Source organism: Osmerus eperlanus, chromosome 1, assembly GCF_963692335.1.
Source record: "Osmerus eperlanus chromosome 1, fOsmEpe2.1, whole genome shotgun sequence".
Classification (NCBI taxonomy): Eukaryota; Metazoa; Chordata; class Actinopteri; order Osmeriformes; family Osmeridae; genus Osmerus; species Osmerus eperlanus.
Genome location: NC_085018.1, coordinates 25,356,070 through 25,368,720, shown reverse-complemented (window position 1 = coordinate 25,368,720; position 12,651 = coordinate 25,356,070). Strand labels below are relative to the sequence as shown.

Sequence of the window (12,651 nt, the reverse complement as noted above, 5' to 3'; positions counted from 1 at the left end):
GCAATTCAGCCACACATGGCCTCATCACAAAGAGAGGGAAGAGAGAGGAGAGAGAGAGAGGGGAGAGAGAGAGGGGAGAGAGAGAGGGGAGAGAGAGAGGGAAGAGAAAGTGAAGAGAGAGGGAGAGAGAGGGAGAGAGAGGGAAGAGAGAGAGGGAGAGAAAGGGAAGAGAGGGAGAGAGGGAAGAGAGAGGGGGAGAGAAAGAGAGAGTGAGGAGAGAAGGAAGAGAGAGGGAGAGAGAGAGGGAAGAGGAAAAAAGAAATCATGTTCAGACATGCTTCCTCTCATCTCTCCTCAGCATCGATCGCCGTCTCTCGCCCCGGTATCAGCATCTAGGGTGTCATCGGGTTATCGAGTCCTTCAGGGAGCTGAGCCCCCCGCCCCTAGAACAGAAGACCCGCCCTCCTACTATGGAGCTGTCAGTCATGACCGTTTCCATGGCACCGGCTGCCCAGGACCACGGAGGAATGGGTGGGGGGGAGCCTGCATGGTGTCTCCATGGCAACGTGGGCGTGCACCAGGCAAGACCCTTGGGAGCGTCTGATTGGTGAAGAGGTGAGGGGGAAGAGGAGATGGCGATAGGCTGGGAAGTGGAGTGAGAGAGAGATTCCACCTGCAGGTTGGTCGCCGCTAAGGAGACGTGAAATCCTGTTCTCTTTTTGTGTATCTGGGAGTGGGTTGCACAGGAAACACAAGATGTTCTGTACAATAAAGCCAGATCCGGTTATTGAACTCACAGGCGTATTGTTGCCTTTAGAGCCTTAGCAACAGCTGTAAATTAAAGTCTACACACATTTTCATACCCTTGAGGAAAATAGGCCTACCTCGCTCTGTGAGAGAAGCTAATTTAACACCCTGAATTTACATATGAGTTAATCAACTAAAAATAAAACTGTCACAGCAGATAACTAAAGGCCTTCATCTGAATAGGAACCTGCCTGGAGTGATTCCCGTGGATGAAGACATGCAGGGCGTCTGATCACGCTAACCAGCTTAGCCGTGACATTTGTCAATGTTCCAACATTGATTCAGTCAGAGGGTCTCACAGACAGCTAACCCTCCTGGGACAAGCATCCACAGAGGCCAAGGTCACCTGGGGCTGAACAGCCAACTGAGAGAGAGGGGGGAGAGGAAGAGAGAGGGGGGGGAGAGGGAGGTAAGGAGAGAAGGGGAGAAAGAAAAATAGGGAGAGAGACAGAGAGAGGGGAAGAAAGACACCAAAGGAGTGAAGGAGAGAGTGAGAGAAACAGAGCGAGGGGGGAGAGGGAGGTAAGGAGAGACAGGGGGAGAGAGAAAGAGAGACCAAAGGAAGGAAGGAAGGAAGGAAGGAAGGAAAGAAAGAAGGAAGGAAGGAAGGAAGGAAGGAGAGAAACAGAGAGACGGGGGGAGAGAGAAAGAGAGAGACCAAAGGAAGGAAGGAAGGAAGGAAGGAAGGAAGGAAGGAAGGAGAGAGAGAGAGACAAACAGACACACTGGGCCATAAAGAGAGAAGAAGAAAGACAGAAGGAGAGGGAAAGGAGAAGCAACAATGAAGGAAGAGACTTGATGCTCTCCTGCAGACATGACTCCGACCTCAGCGAGCACAAAGATGCAATTCACTTTCAATCCCCCCCCTCCCCTTCTCCCTCTCCCTGAAATTATCTCCATGACTCTTTCAAACAAAGCCGGCTGCATCAGTCCATCACCCGTTGTGAGTCATAGTGCAGAGTAACGTACGGTAAATTGATGTCTAATGGCATGTGAAAGGACAGGAGAAAAATCCATCTCCGTCGAATACGTGATGTGAGACAACTATGCTGATGGTTAGCCAGCACTTTCCACCTGAGGTTGTCCGTGTCAGGGTCTGCCATTTAGCGTACTTTCCGATGTGTCAACGCTGTAGCTTACTAGGCTACGTTAAATGGCCCTTACAACTTACAACGTTACTCGGGTATAATTGCTAGCAGAGTACTGGCTTATTAAATAATGAGAACCTGCGTTTGATTCAGTTCGCTCTCCATCCAGCAAGGCTACTTAATGACTGCTGTGATGCCAATAGCTGTCAAAGCTAATTGGGGAGGATCATAAATTATTTAAAAATCTGCTGTGGGACTTGAGTTTTATTTGATGCGTAATTACCTCAATCAGCTATGTCCAAGGGTAATAGGCCTACGGACTTTATTAAAGACTCCAAATTGACTTTTTACCTTGTACACAATTTCCCCCGGCCGCTCAGAAACTGGGACTGACGCTGTTGGGAGTTGACATCGGCCGTTCGGTTCTGTGTTTCAGTTTCCTAATGGTTTATGAAGGTTTTTGTCTCCTTTACAATGGGTGCATAACACTGACTACACACTGTGTGAGCTGTGAGCTACATCGCGGTAAATAGAAGAGAAAATAGAAGAAAATTCCATTCAAACGGGGCTAGCGTGTTGGCGTTAATATGGGCTTGTTTATTTCACAAAGGACCTCTGCAGTCCATGCAAAAGAGTTAAAACAAACCCGCAATTAATCACAGCTGAAATCAACAGCTGAAATTTCTGAAGCCTGGCTGACACCAGTGGAACGATGATATTCCTAACAATGGAACTGAATGTAAAGGCTAAAACACTGGACCCGAGAATAAGGAAGGGTCTGTTCGACAGTCAGATAGAGAGACGACTTATTCTAATGCTGATGATGATGGTGGATCCGGTGGTTACTTGATGAAAATGACAGGTTACTCCTGCTCTGCTGTGCGAATACATTATTAGCATACATAGGCTTCTCTCTTGGTGCCGGTTCCGTGTCTGTTTTCCTCTTTCTCTCTCTCTTGGTCTCTCTCTCTCTTTGTATCTTTCTCTGTATCTCTCCCTGTATCTCTCCCTGTATCTCTCTCTCCGTCTCTTTGTAAAGAAGCAGCACTGCAAGCCTTCAGTGTCCCATCAGAGGCTGTGTACCACAAAGGCCTTGTCTTCTTGTCAGATGCTTGTCTGACATGGACGGTCTTACCACATTGATCTCCCCCTCGTCAGAGCGAGGCTGGCAGCAAGAACACAGCGAGAGACACTCCCAAACATTGCATAATTCAAATGGCATGTTGTTACTGTTAAGTAGAGAATCAATAGAATAATATGCAAGCCTTGAGTTAATACAGAGACCGTCAGGGAACACACGCCAAGATAATTTGCTGAGTTGAGAGCCAACAACAATTACCAAGACAAAACATTCTGGAAACAATTATTTTGTGTTAGAAGTTGAATTATTAGTTGGAGAATAAAAAAGCTTAATGGTCTACTCAAGCCAAAACAGTGACAGAAAGGAGAAATAACATTGATGGATTTTCTTTGATCGTTTTTGAAATGCAGTAAATATTCAAAATGCATTGAACTTATCCGTAAGATCTTTAAGATGTGTATATTAAGGTTACACAAAAAAACGGGTTTCTTTGTGATTTGCTTTCGTTTCACTGTAATCTTTCCGGTGGTTTCACCTTGAGAAGTTCAAGACAAGATTGGTTTCGTATTCATCTCAGAATGTCGGGAGCCTTCTTCCAAAACAGACTTGGCAGAGACTGTTGAACTGGGTTAAGCTTTACACTGAACTTTCCTTCCTTTTGGACATATTTTGTTCGTAACTACAAAACTCTCTTCTGCTTAGAACTCGCGAGGCCAGAGAAGGTTTGGGAACAACAAGCTCTCGAAACAAAGTCTGCCTGAGGTATCGAGGTTCAGCTTTTCACAATGTCACACACTCCACATCCCTATCAACACCTCTGGCTTGATAGAATAAGTAACCACCACAGAAAAGTTTAATAATTATTATAATTTATTGATCTTGAGATGCCAGTGTGGTGGGATGCTAAACAGCCACATATTTTATGATTCATAAAAACTGCAACCTTCTAAGGAGGGTTACCAATATGGGTGATTCTGGGTAACAGGACTGCAGTGGGACATACATTGCTATGCAGAAGTATAAGAGTGCATATAAGAGTGCAATTTAGCTAAATATTTAGTTTGGTCTTTTCCTTTCATTACTTCTTATAGCACAACACTTTTTTTTCTTTTTTTAAATCGTGCCTAAGACTTTTGCACAGTGCCGTACGTGAGAGGTGAATTAAACCACCTTCTGGGGTTTTATTAAGCCTGCAGAGCTGGTTGAGTTTGTTTGCTTTTGGTCTGGCAGAGAGGTGTGTGCAGAGACCAGCCTGCAGAGACCAGCCTGCAGAGACCAGCCTGCAGAGACCAGTCTGCAGAGACCAGCCTGCAGAGACCAGTCTGCAGAGACCAGCCTGCAGAGACCAGTCTGCAGAGACCAGTCTGCAGAGACCAGTCTGTACAGACCAGCCTGCAAAGACCAGTCTGCAGAGACCAGCCTGCAGAGACCAGCCTGCAGAGACCAGTCTGCAGAGACCAGTCTGCAGAGACCAGTCTGTACAGACCAGCCTGCAAAGACCAGTCTGCAGAGACCAGCCATTCACCAGAGCCGGCAGCAGAAATGAGAACTCAGAGGTGTGAAACCCTCACAGCAATATCACACTCTGCTTCCCTCACAACAGAGGCACAGGCACATTTCCTTCCACACTTGTGTCTGTGTACGTGTTTGTACTAAGTCGGCACAAACACCTGTCCTTGAAGAAAGGAAATCCTATGAACAGTACTGTTAGGCAGAAAACTAAGCTTAATCTTCGGTTGTGAATGAGAATTGTTTTTTCTAGACTGACTCAGGTCATGATTGTACGTATTCAGCAGCTAAATCTCTTTATAAAGCCCTGACAAGAGAGAGACATCAAGACATATAAAGATCAAACTCTTTTCAAATACTTTGACAAAACCACAAAAGTGTGTCTTTAACAAATGCCTCAAGCCTTATTTGTAACCGGACAGCCAACCAGACGGCCCCCCACCAGGGCCTTAGCCGAGGCGTGGCAGGCACGGTGACGCTGGGTCACAGAGAGGTGAGTACCACCAGATAAATAACCAGCAAATGGAACAGAAACAGGCCGTTCACAAGACAGCCCTCTCCACAGGAGGTTCCTCATGAAGTCTGGGCTGCATAGCCGAGTGGTTTAGAAGAGATTAGGAAGCGAGGGGGAAACCAGGTCTGGACATGAGGCAGTGTTCGGCTTTATCAGACCAATCTAGCGGAGGACTCCAGGGCCAAGCTTCCCTGCGAGCTGGAAATGGATGAACAAGGAGCTGGGATTAGATATCCATGCATCCAGTGTGGAAGGGTGTGTGTGTGTATGTTTATGTCTGTGCTCTCTAATCTATTCAATAGTGTTATCTTTATTGTGATGTACTTAGTATCCACATCTTCAGAACTGAATTTATCCCTTTAAATCCTAAAGGAAAAATAGTGGGTCCTTCTCCCAGCTGCAGTTTAGATCCACAGGTTTTTAATGGGATTTAGAAACGAACACATTGCTGGCCACTTCAGAACAGTCGTGCTGTAAAACATCCTTCGGTGCATTTTGAAGTATCAATCATCAATCATATTTCTACAAGCAGTCAGTTCCAGGGACGTGTGCTTGAGTGCCAGAGGCCTTCAACTCCCCAAAGGGACGAGCATATGTTGGGGGAAAAGAACATCAACGTTTGTGGAGATTAAGTTGATGGACCCACCGGGCTTATGTGGATCCTTGATATTCCCTTTCCTCTGTATCTGACTTTAACCTTAAACTGATCTGAGATCTGGCAGAGCCTTTAGCTTTGATACACTTGCTTCAATAGGTGCGTTCGAATTCATGCAGCGCCGGCGTCGCCTGCAGCCGCCTGCAGCCCGGCTGACTTGAAGCAGCCAATGGCATTCTCAACTTCAAGACAGCCGGCTGCGCTGCCGGTGCTGCATGAAGTCGAACACACCTAGTGTCTTGGCGACACTAAACTGTCCCACTCTTATTGATGACTACTTCCTGTGGACATTTGTCATCCGCCCCTGGGTCTATGCAGCCTGGGTGCCAGCCAAACTTAGCCCCGCCCACAAAAAAATGTGGTCGGGAAGTTGGGTCTGGGGTCGGACAATGTCCGAACAAGAGCTGTTCGGACCAATCAAATTGTCAGGGCGGGCTTTATACGATGATGGACAGATGATCAATAGTAACATAATCAACCACATCACCAAAGAGCGCTTGGGTTGAATTTGTTTTCAACAAACAACATACTACGTTGCTCTGATTGGTTGTAGGTCTATCCAATTGAGGGCATTTTTTTCCGGGTTCGGTTGAAGCACGCCCCATACTCAAAGCCCAACGGAGCGGTATCAGACTCATATTCTGACTAGAATTATGAGTATGACAACGTCAGGCTAGGATCTATTTGTTTTGTTTTACCAACCAAAACTAGAGGGGGGTCCCTCTTCAAACTGCTCCTCCCAAGATTTCTTCAAATCTAATCAAAATGTATTTGTATAGCCCTTTTTACAAGCAATGACACAGAGGGCTTCACATACGCCCATAGAACTGCCCCTCAACCAACCTAAACCCTTTAAGGAAGACAAGGAAAAACTCCCAGAAAAACTCACTAGAGGAGAAAAAATTTAAGAAACCTTGGGAGGAGCAATTCAGTGAGGGATCCCCTCCTCCAGAGACGGTGAAAGAGAGGTGCAGAACACAGGCTAAATATAGTCATACAGCAGGGAAGTGTCAATGGGTGTTGAAACACCAAAATCCAGTGTTCATTTCTTCAACGTTTCTGTCCTATTAGAGAGTGAAGATGTGGACACCATCTTTTCCCTTCAACAGTTCTGTAGAGGAAAGGTTGCCTGTGTGTGTGATGACTGAATGTTCTCGGAAACGGCGCTGACTGACAGGTGAAGACCACACCAGACTGGTCTTTGCCTTTCCTGAAAATATTCTGGTGGTTGGTTTTCAATTTGTTCCCTTCCTCACCAACCCCAATCCTTTCCTCTACGGTTGTGATTGCTCTCATCCCCCAAGTACTGGAGGCGGTGCGGGGTGGGGGGGGGGACCCTCCATTCTGTATTCTCCCTCTGATTGGCTCTTCTAAGCCCTCTGCAGTCAAAGCAGCTGCCAATACTTGGGCCTGAGCCCAGACCCCCTCTCTGCATGAGCGCACGAGGGGGTACATCAGGAGGCAGAAGTCCACTCTGTTACAAGGTTTTCCTTGGTAAACAGATTTGAACCTAACTTCTTCAGTGAGTCCTCCTGTATACAGAGTGCACAAGCGCTCCATTCAAATGTTAATCCAGAGCTTTGCCAGCTGAAGATCTTGAATAGAGGTGAACTCCATTACCCAGAGTGCTCCCAAAAAACTCTGCTTGGCAACCGGCTTCCCATGCCCTCGGAGACCCATCCACTGCACAGAGATTCAAATTCACGGTGGCAGTTAAGACTGGTAAGCTTTACTGTCAAACTCACCAATTAAATGAATTTACTTCCTGAGATTCTGCGTTTACTTCCAGACATGGGACGTTTAGTTGTTTTGGCCTATCTCTGACAAAATCATTTGAAATAATTTGTCATTGGTTGACAAGGGCGCTATGATTAATCACGAAAATGCTTCTGCCTTCTCCTATTGGCTCAGAATATTACCTCAATGTCAGGAGGGAAAATTACTATTGATGTAATTTCCTGATTACCGACTGGAACGACCATGACACTAATCATAAATACTCCTGCCACCTCTCCGCTTGCCCCCTTCTTCTCATCTACCTACATAGGCCCCGAAAAAACACTAACTCACACCCTGACAGAAGCAATTTCCAAACTCCCATCCCATAATGTCCCCTTATGCAGGGACGACATCACGGCAGCCATTGTTATTATTGAACAACAATGTTTTGATGAACAAAACCATCAGGCCATGAGAGTCAGAACCCTGCGGTGGGGGCTAAGAACACAGTTGAGAATGAGTGATGAGACTGGTTCTTCACAAATTAGCATGTCTTTCCCTATTTCTACATCCCTCTCTCTCTCTCTGTCTTCTCCGTCTATATCTTACTATCTCTTCTCTCTCCTTTTTTTCCCTCAATCTCCATTCCTCCATTCTCCCTCTCTCCCTCTCTCCCTCTCTCTCTCTCTCTCTCTAAGCCTTGATTAACAGAACCAGGCTCTATGAAGCAGGAACATGTCTCCAATGGCAGCCTCAGATCTCCTCAGATCTCCTCTGAATAATTCATTCAAAAACGACCTCTCCATACAACAGACAAGTAACAGCAATGAAAGCAAGACAAACTTGGCGCAGAGATGTTTCAACCCAAGATGTGTAAGCAAGCTTCTAGTTAATGTGTCGCCGCTTACACACGAACACACACACGCGCACATAACTGAACACTAGTAGTGATGTGGTCCCCCCACTTCCTCCTCCACACAAACAGAAGCAAAGACGCACACATGCGGGGACACACACACACACACACACACAAGGGGGCGGGGGGGTGTCTGTAATGACATGTTGAGGATCTTCAACCTGAGACTAAACACAGCCTGTTAAATGATATGGAAGATTGTGTATGTGTGTGGTGTGGTGTGGTGTGGTGGGGTAGGGACCTGACATGCACAGTATAATGTGGATGTCCACGTCGGAATCTGTGTCAACTATTTATTTGGAGCCATGCCTCTGCCGGATAACAGATTGACAGGATTGTCAACGAGCTAAACCCCCCAGTAAATAGCCTTCATCTACAGTAAATCCCCATCTCAGTCTATCAACCTGTGATCCCATACGAGATTAGAAATAATCCAGGACTTGAGGAAACTGAGTCCAGCTGTGTGAAAGCTCATCGAGGCAGAGGAAGGGGACAGGCTATCTTTGGTGCAAAGGGGGGAAAAAAGGATGTGAAGAGTCTGTCAAGTCGATAATGGACAAGATGTGTTCTTGCGAAAGGTGGTGAGGACATCCTCAGGTGTGCCGCTGCTGCTAGGGATGAGGGTGGACACGATTAAATTAAACTGAAACTCAATCTAATTCAAACAAACAGTGTCAGATAGGCGTTGACCTGTTCTGTAAAGGGCAGAGCAAAAGCATCTTTTTTTTTTTTTTTGGGGGGGGGGGGGTATAAATGCTTTTGTTTAATTTAATTCATCTCATTCCTAGCTCCACATCATCTGGGTATTGGGTGTTTGTGAACGGGATGACACATATTCCCAGAGGGCTGTGTTCTCTAAAAGGGCTACATTCTCTAGAAACACCCAAAAGACCGTGTTTTCTGTCACAGTCACAGAGGCACAGTGTCATTATCAGATGCATTCTCTCTTTCAGAGACACATACAAACACGCACACAGCATGCATTTTCGATGGCATGCTGTCAACCTATTATCAGGCGTCAGCTTAATGTACAGAAACACAGAGATCGCGTCTGTTGGGACACGCTGCTGTGTAAATGACTTGTCCAAAGGCAATGGGATGTGTGCGTTTCTAAGATAACGGTATTTTCCCAAATACGTGAACCGATATGATCTCTAAATAATTCATTTTTCGTCCTAAAAATAACCGTATTGTTTACTATAATAATATTTCATTGTTCTCAAGTACATTAAGTGAGGTGATATTCGAAGACCAAGTATTTCTCCGTGAGAGGCACTGTGGTTTACCACCGCTCAAAGGCTTAATAAACGTAAACAAAGGAGGGCAATTAAGCCCCTGGTTGCCCCATCCAGTTCCTTCCTTTGCACGGGCCAGCCAGTAGACCAGATGATTATACAAAGCACCCTCCAGACCACTTTGACACGAGCTGGCGAAGGAGTTATCGTGAATTGACTATGAATAGGCACTGACACACAAAATAGCCTACTTAATTGAAATGAAGTACGGTAAGGTATTTTTTTTTATCAAGAAAAGTGGAATCTATGACTTCTACTTTAGCCTGACAACAAATGGGATGCTCGCAATGTCGAAATCAAAACGTCTTCTAGTAACATATCATTAGCATATGCATGATCCATAAGCAACACTCACCTTTGACTTGCGTTTCATACTCTCCAATTATCTCCTTGTCCTTCTTGAATTTAGTTTGAGATGACATTTTTTCCTAGGGTGTGAGGGCGAGAGACCCAGTAAAATGCGCGAGAGGTCCTCGGTGTCGATCCTTTGCTTTGCAGCCCTTTCTTCCGTCCTCGATCCTGTTTGTGTCCAATTCATGCAATGAAGAAAATTCCTTTACGTTACCACTTTTCCCTTTCGAAGACGATAGAAAAAGCTACATAAAAGCTGCAGTGAGCCCAGCTGAACTTCTCTCCACCTGCAAGTGCTTCTAGTCCGCTTTTTTTGGCAGAGAATTAAGCTCTTCTTGAGAGAAGAAGGGAGCTCCTCCTTTCTCCTTCCATCCAAAGCAAAAGCTGCAGAGAGAGGGGAAACCTAAACCGTGCTTTTTAAACCAGTTGCATCGTAATGTTGTGGTAGTGCGCGTTCACCCATTCCGATAGTTGTTTTTCTTGATTTCGGTGTGGCCAAAATGAACAGCGACGTGCAGTCTACGACGGTACGGGCAGGTCCATCGGTTTTAGCTGTGTGCTCTCGGAACGTTTGCGCTGCAGGGAAAGATGAATTGAGTCGAAGGTCACGTGATTCTCCTCCCAATGTAGAATCCCCCTCCCCGAAGCTCTCTCTCTCTCTGTGTGTCTCTCTCTCTCTCTCACCCACACAAACACCCATCCTTGCTTAAGTCTCTTTGTCTCTCCATATCTGTCACACAAACACACACAACAACAGATAACTGTGTACAGCCTGCTTAATCTTTCATCATAAATTAGCATCTGCCTGATTGATCAGGCCGCCCAAATTATGGCTCATGGGGATTTTCATACGGAATATGCACGAGCCAAGGAAGTCCTGAAAGTTTGTTGACCTCATCAGACTGTCTGTTAATGTTTTCAGATGCATATCATAATGACAGCATAGTGTTCTCCCTAGCATTGTGTGTGTGTGCGTGTGCGTGTGTGTGTGTGTGCCTATGCCGGCCTCAGGCCTAGCTTCGGACCAACCTCTCACAGTGATGTGTCCAGACACAGTGTTATATCACACATGCTTACTCTGGGTGGGAGAGCTACCATGTGCTGAGGGGGGGATGGAGAGAAAAGGGAGGGGGAAGGAGGCAGGGGGAGGAGGGATGGGGAGGAGGCAGGGGGGAGGAGGGATGGGGAGGAGGCAGGGGGAGGAGGGATGGGGAGGAGGCAGGGGGGAGGAGGCAGGGGGAGGAGGGATGGGGAGGAGGCAGGGGGAGGAGGGATGGGGAGGAGGCAGGGGGAGGAGGGATGGGGAGGAGGCAGGGGGAGGAGGCAGGGGGGAGGAGGGATGGGGAGGAGGGATGGGGAGGAGGCAGGGGGGAGGAGGGATGGGGAGGAGGCAGGGGGAGGAGGGATGGGGAGGAGGCAGGGGGAGGAGGCAGGGGGGAGGAGGCAGGGGGGAGGAGGGATGGGGAGGAGGGATGGGGAGGAGGCAGGGGGGAGGAGGGATGGGGAGGAGGGATGGGGAGGAGGCAGGGGGGAGGAGGGATGGGGAGGAGGCAGGGGGAGGAGGGATGGGGAGGAGGCAGGGGGGAGGAGGCAGGGGGAGGAGGGATGGGGAGGAGGCAGGGGGGAGGAGGGATGGGGAGGAGGCAGGGGGAGGAGGGATGGGGAGGAGGCAGGGGGAGGAGGCAGGGGGGAGGAGGCAGGGGGGAGGAGGGATGGGGAGGAGGGATGGGGAGGAGGCAGGGGGGAGGAGGGATGGGGAGGAGGCAGGGGGAGGAGGGATGGGGAGGAGGCAGGGGGGAGGAGGCAGGGGGAGGAGGGATGGGGAGGAGGCAGGGGGAGGAGGGATGGGGAGGAGGCAGGGGGAGGAGGCAGGGGGGAGGAGGCAGGGGGGAGGAGGGATGGGGAGGAGGGATGGGGAGGAGGCAGGGGGAGGAGGCAGGGGGAGGAGGCAGGGGGAGGAGGCAGGGGGAGGAGGGATGGGGAGGAGGGATGGGGAGGAGGGATGGGGAGGAGGCAGGGGGAGGAGGGATGGGGAGGAGGCAGGGGGAGGAGGGATGGGGGAGGAGTGATGGGGAGGAGGCAGGGGGAGGAGGGATGGGGAGGAGGCAGGGGGAGGAGGCAGGGGGGAGGAGGCAGGGGGGAGGAGGGATGGGGAGGAGGGATGGGGAGGAGGGATGGGGAGGAGGGATGGGGAGGAGGCAGGGGGAGGAGGGATGGGGAGGAGGCAGGGGGAGGAGGGATGGGGGAGGAGTGATGGGGAGGAGGCAGGGGGAGGAGGGATGGGGAGGAGGCAGGGGGAGGAGGGATGGGGGAGGAGTGATGGGGAGGAGGCAGGGGGAGGAGGGATGGGGGAGGAGTGATGGGGAGGAGGCAGGGGGAGCAGGGATGGGGGAGGAGTGATGGGGAGGAGGCAGGGGGAGGAGGGATGGGGGAGGAGTGATGGGGAGGAGGCAGGGGGAGGAGGGATGGGGGAGGAGTGATGGGGAGGAGGCAGGGGGAGGAGGGATGGGGGAGGAGTGATGGGGAGGAGGCAGGGGGAGGAGGGATGGGGAGGAGGCAGGGGGAGGAGGGATGGGGGCTACCTCTGCTTATTCTAGGTGTCTGTTTCAAAATCCTCAAGCTCATCCCAAAAGATGCGGGACAGCGATACAACCTCACACACGAACTTGACACAAAGTATGGACAAGCACCCAGGCACTTACAGTGGTTTCACAGTGTCAATAATGCATGAAGACAGGCTTGGAAACAGAGGCGTTAATATAGCACTCGTTCTTCA

At 49.1% G+C, this 12,651-nt stretch overlaps 1 protein-coding gene across 1 annotated transcript in view; it reads right to left on the bottom strand.

Moving 5' to 3' along the window:
* srgap3 (SLIT-ROBO Rho GTPase activating protein 3) overlaps positions 1 to 10,465 on the bottom strand; it is a 62,393-nt gene extending 51,928 nt beyond the window's left edge. The window contains 1 exon segment of the mRNA XM_062461195.1: positions 9,880 to 10,465. Coding sequence (XP_062317179.1) covers positions 9,880 to 9,946 — 67 coding nt within the window. The 5' untranslated portion in view covers positions 9,947 to 10,465.
* Between the last annotated feature and the right edge of the window lie 2,186 nt (positions 10,466 to 12,651).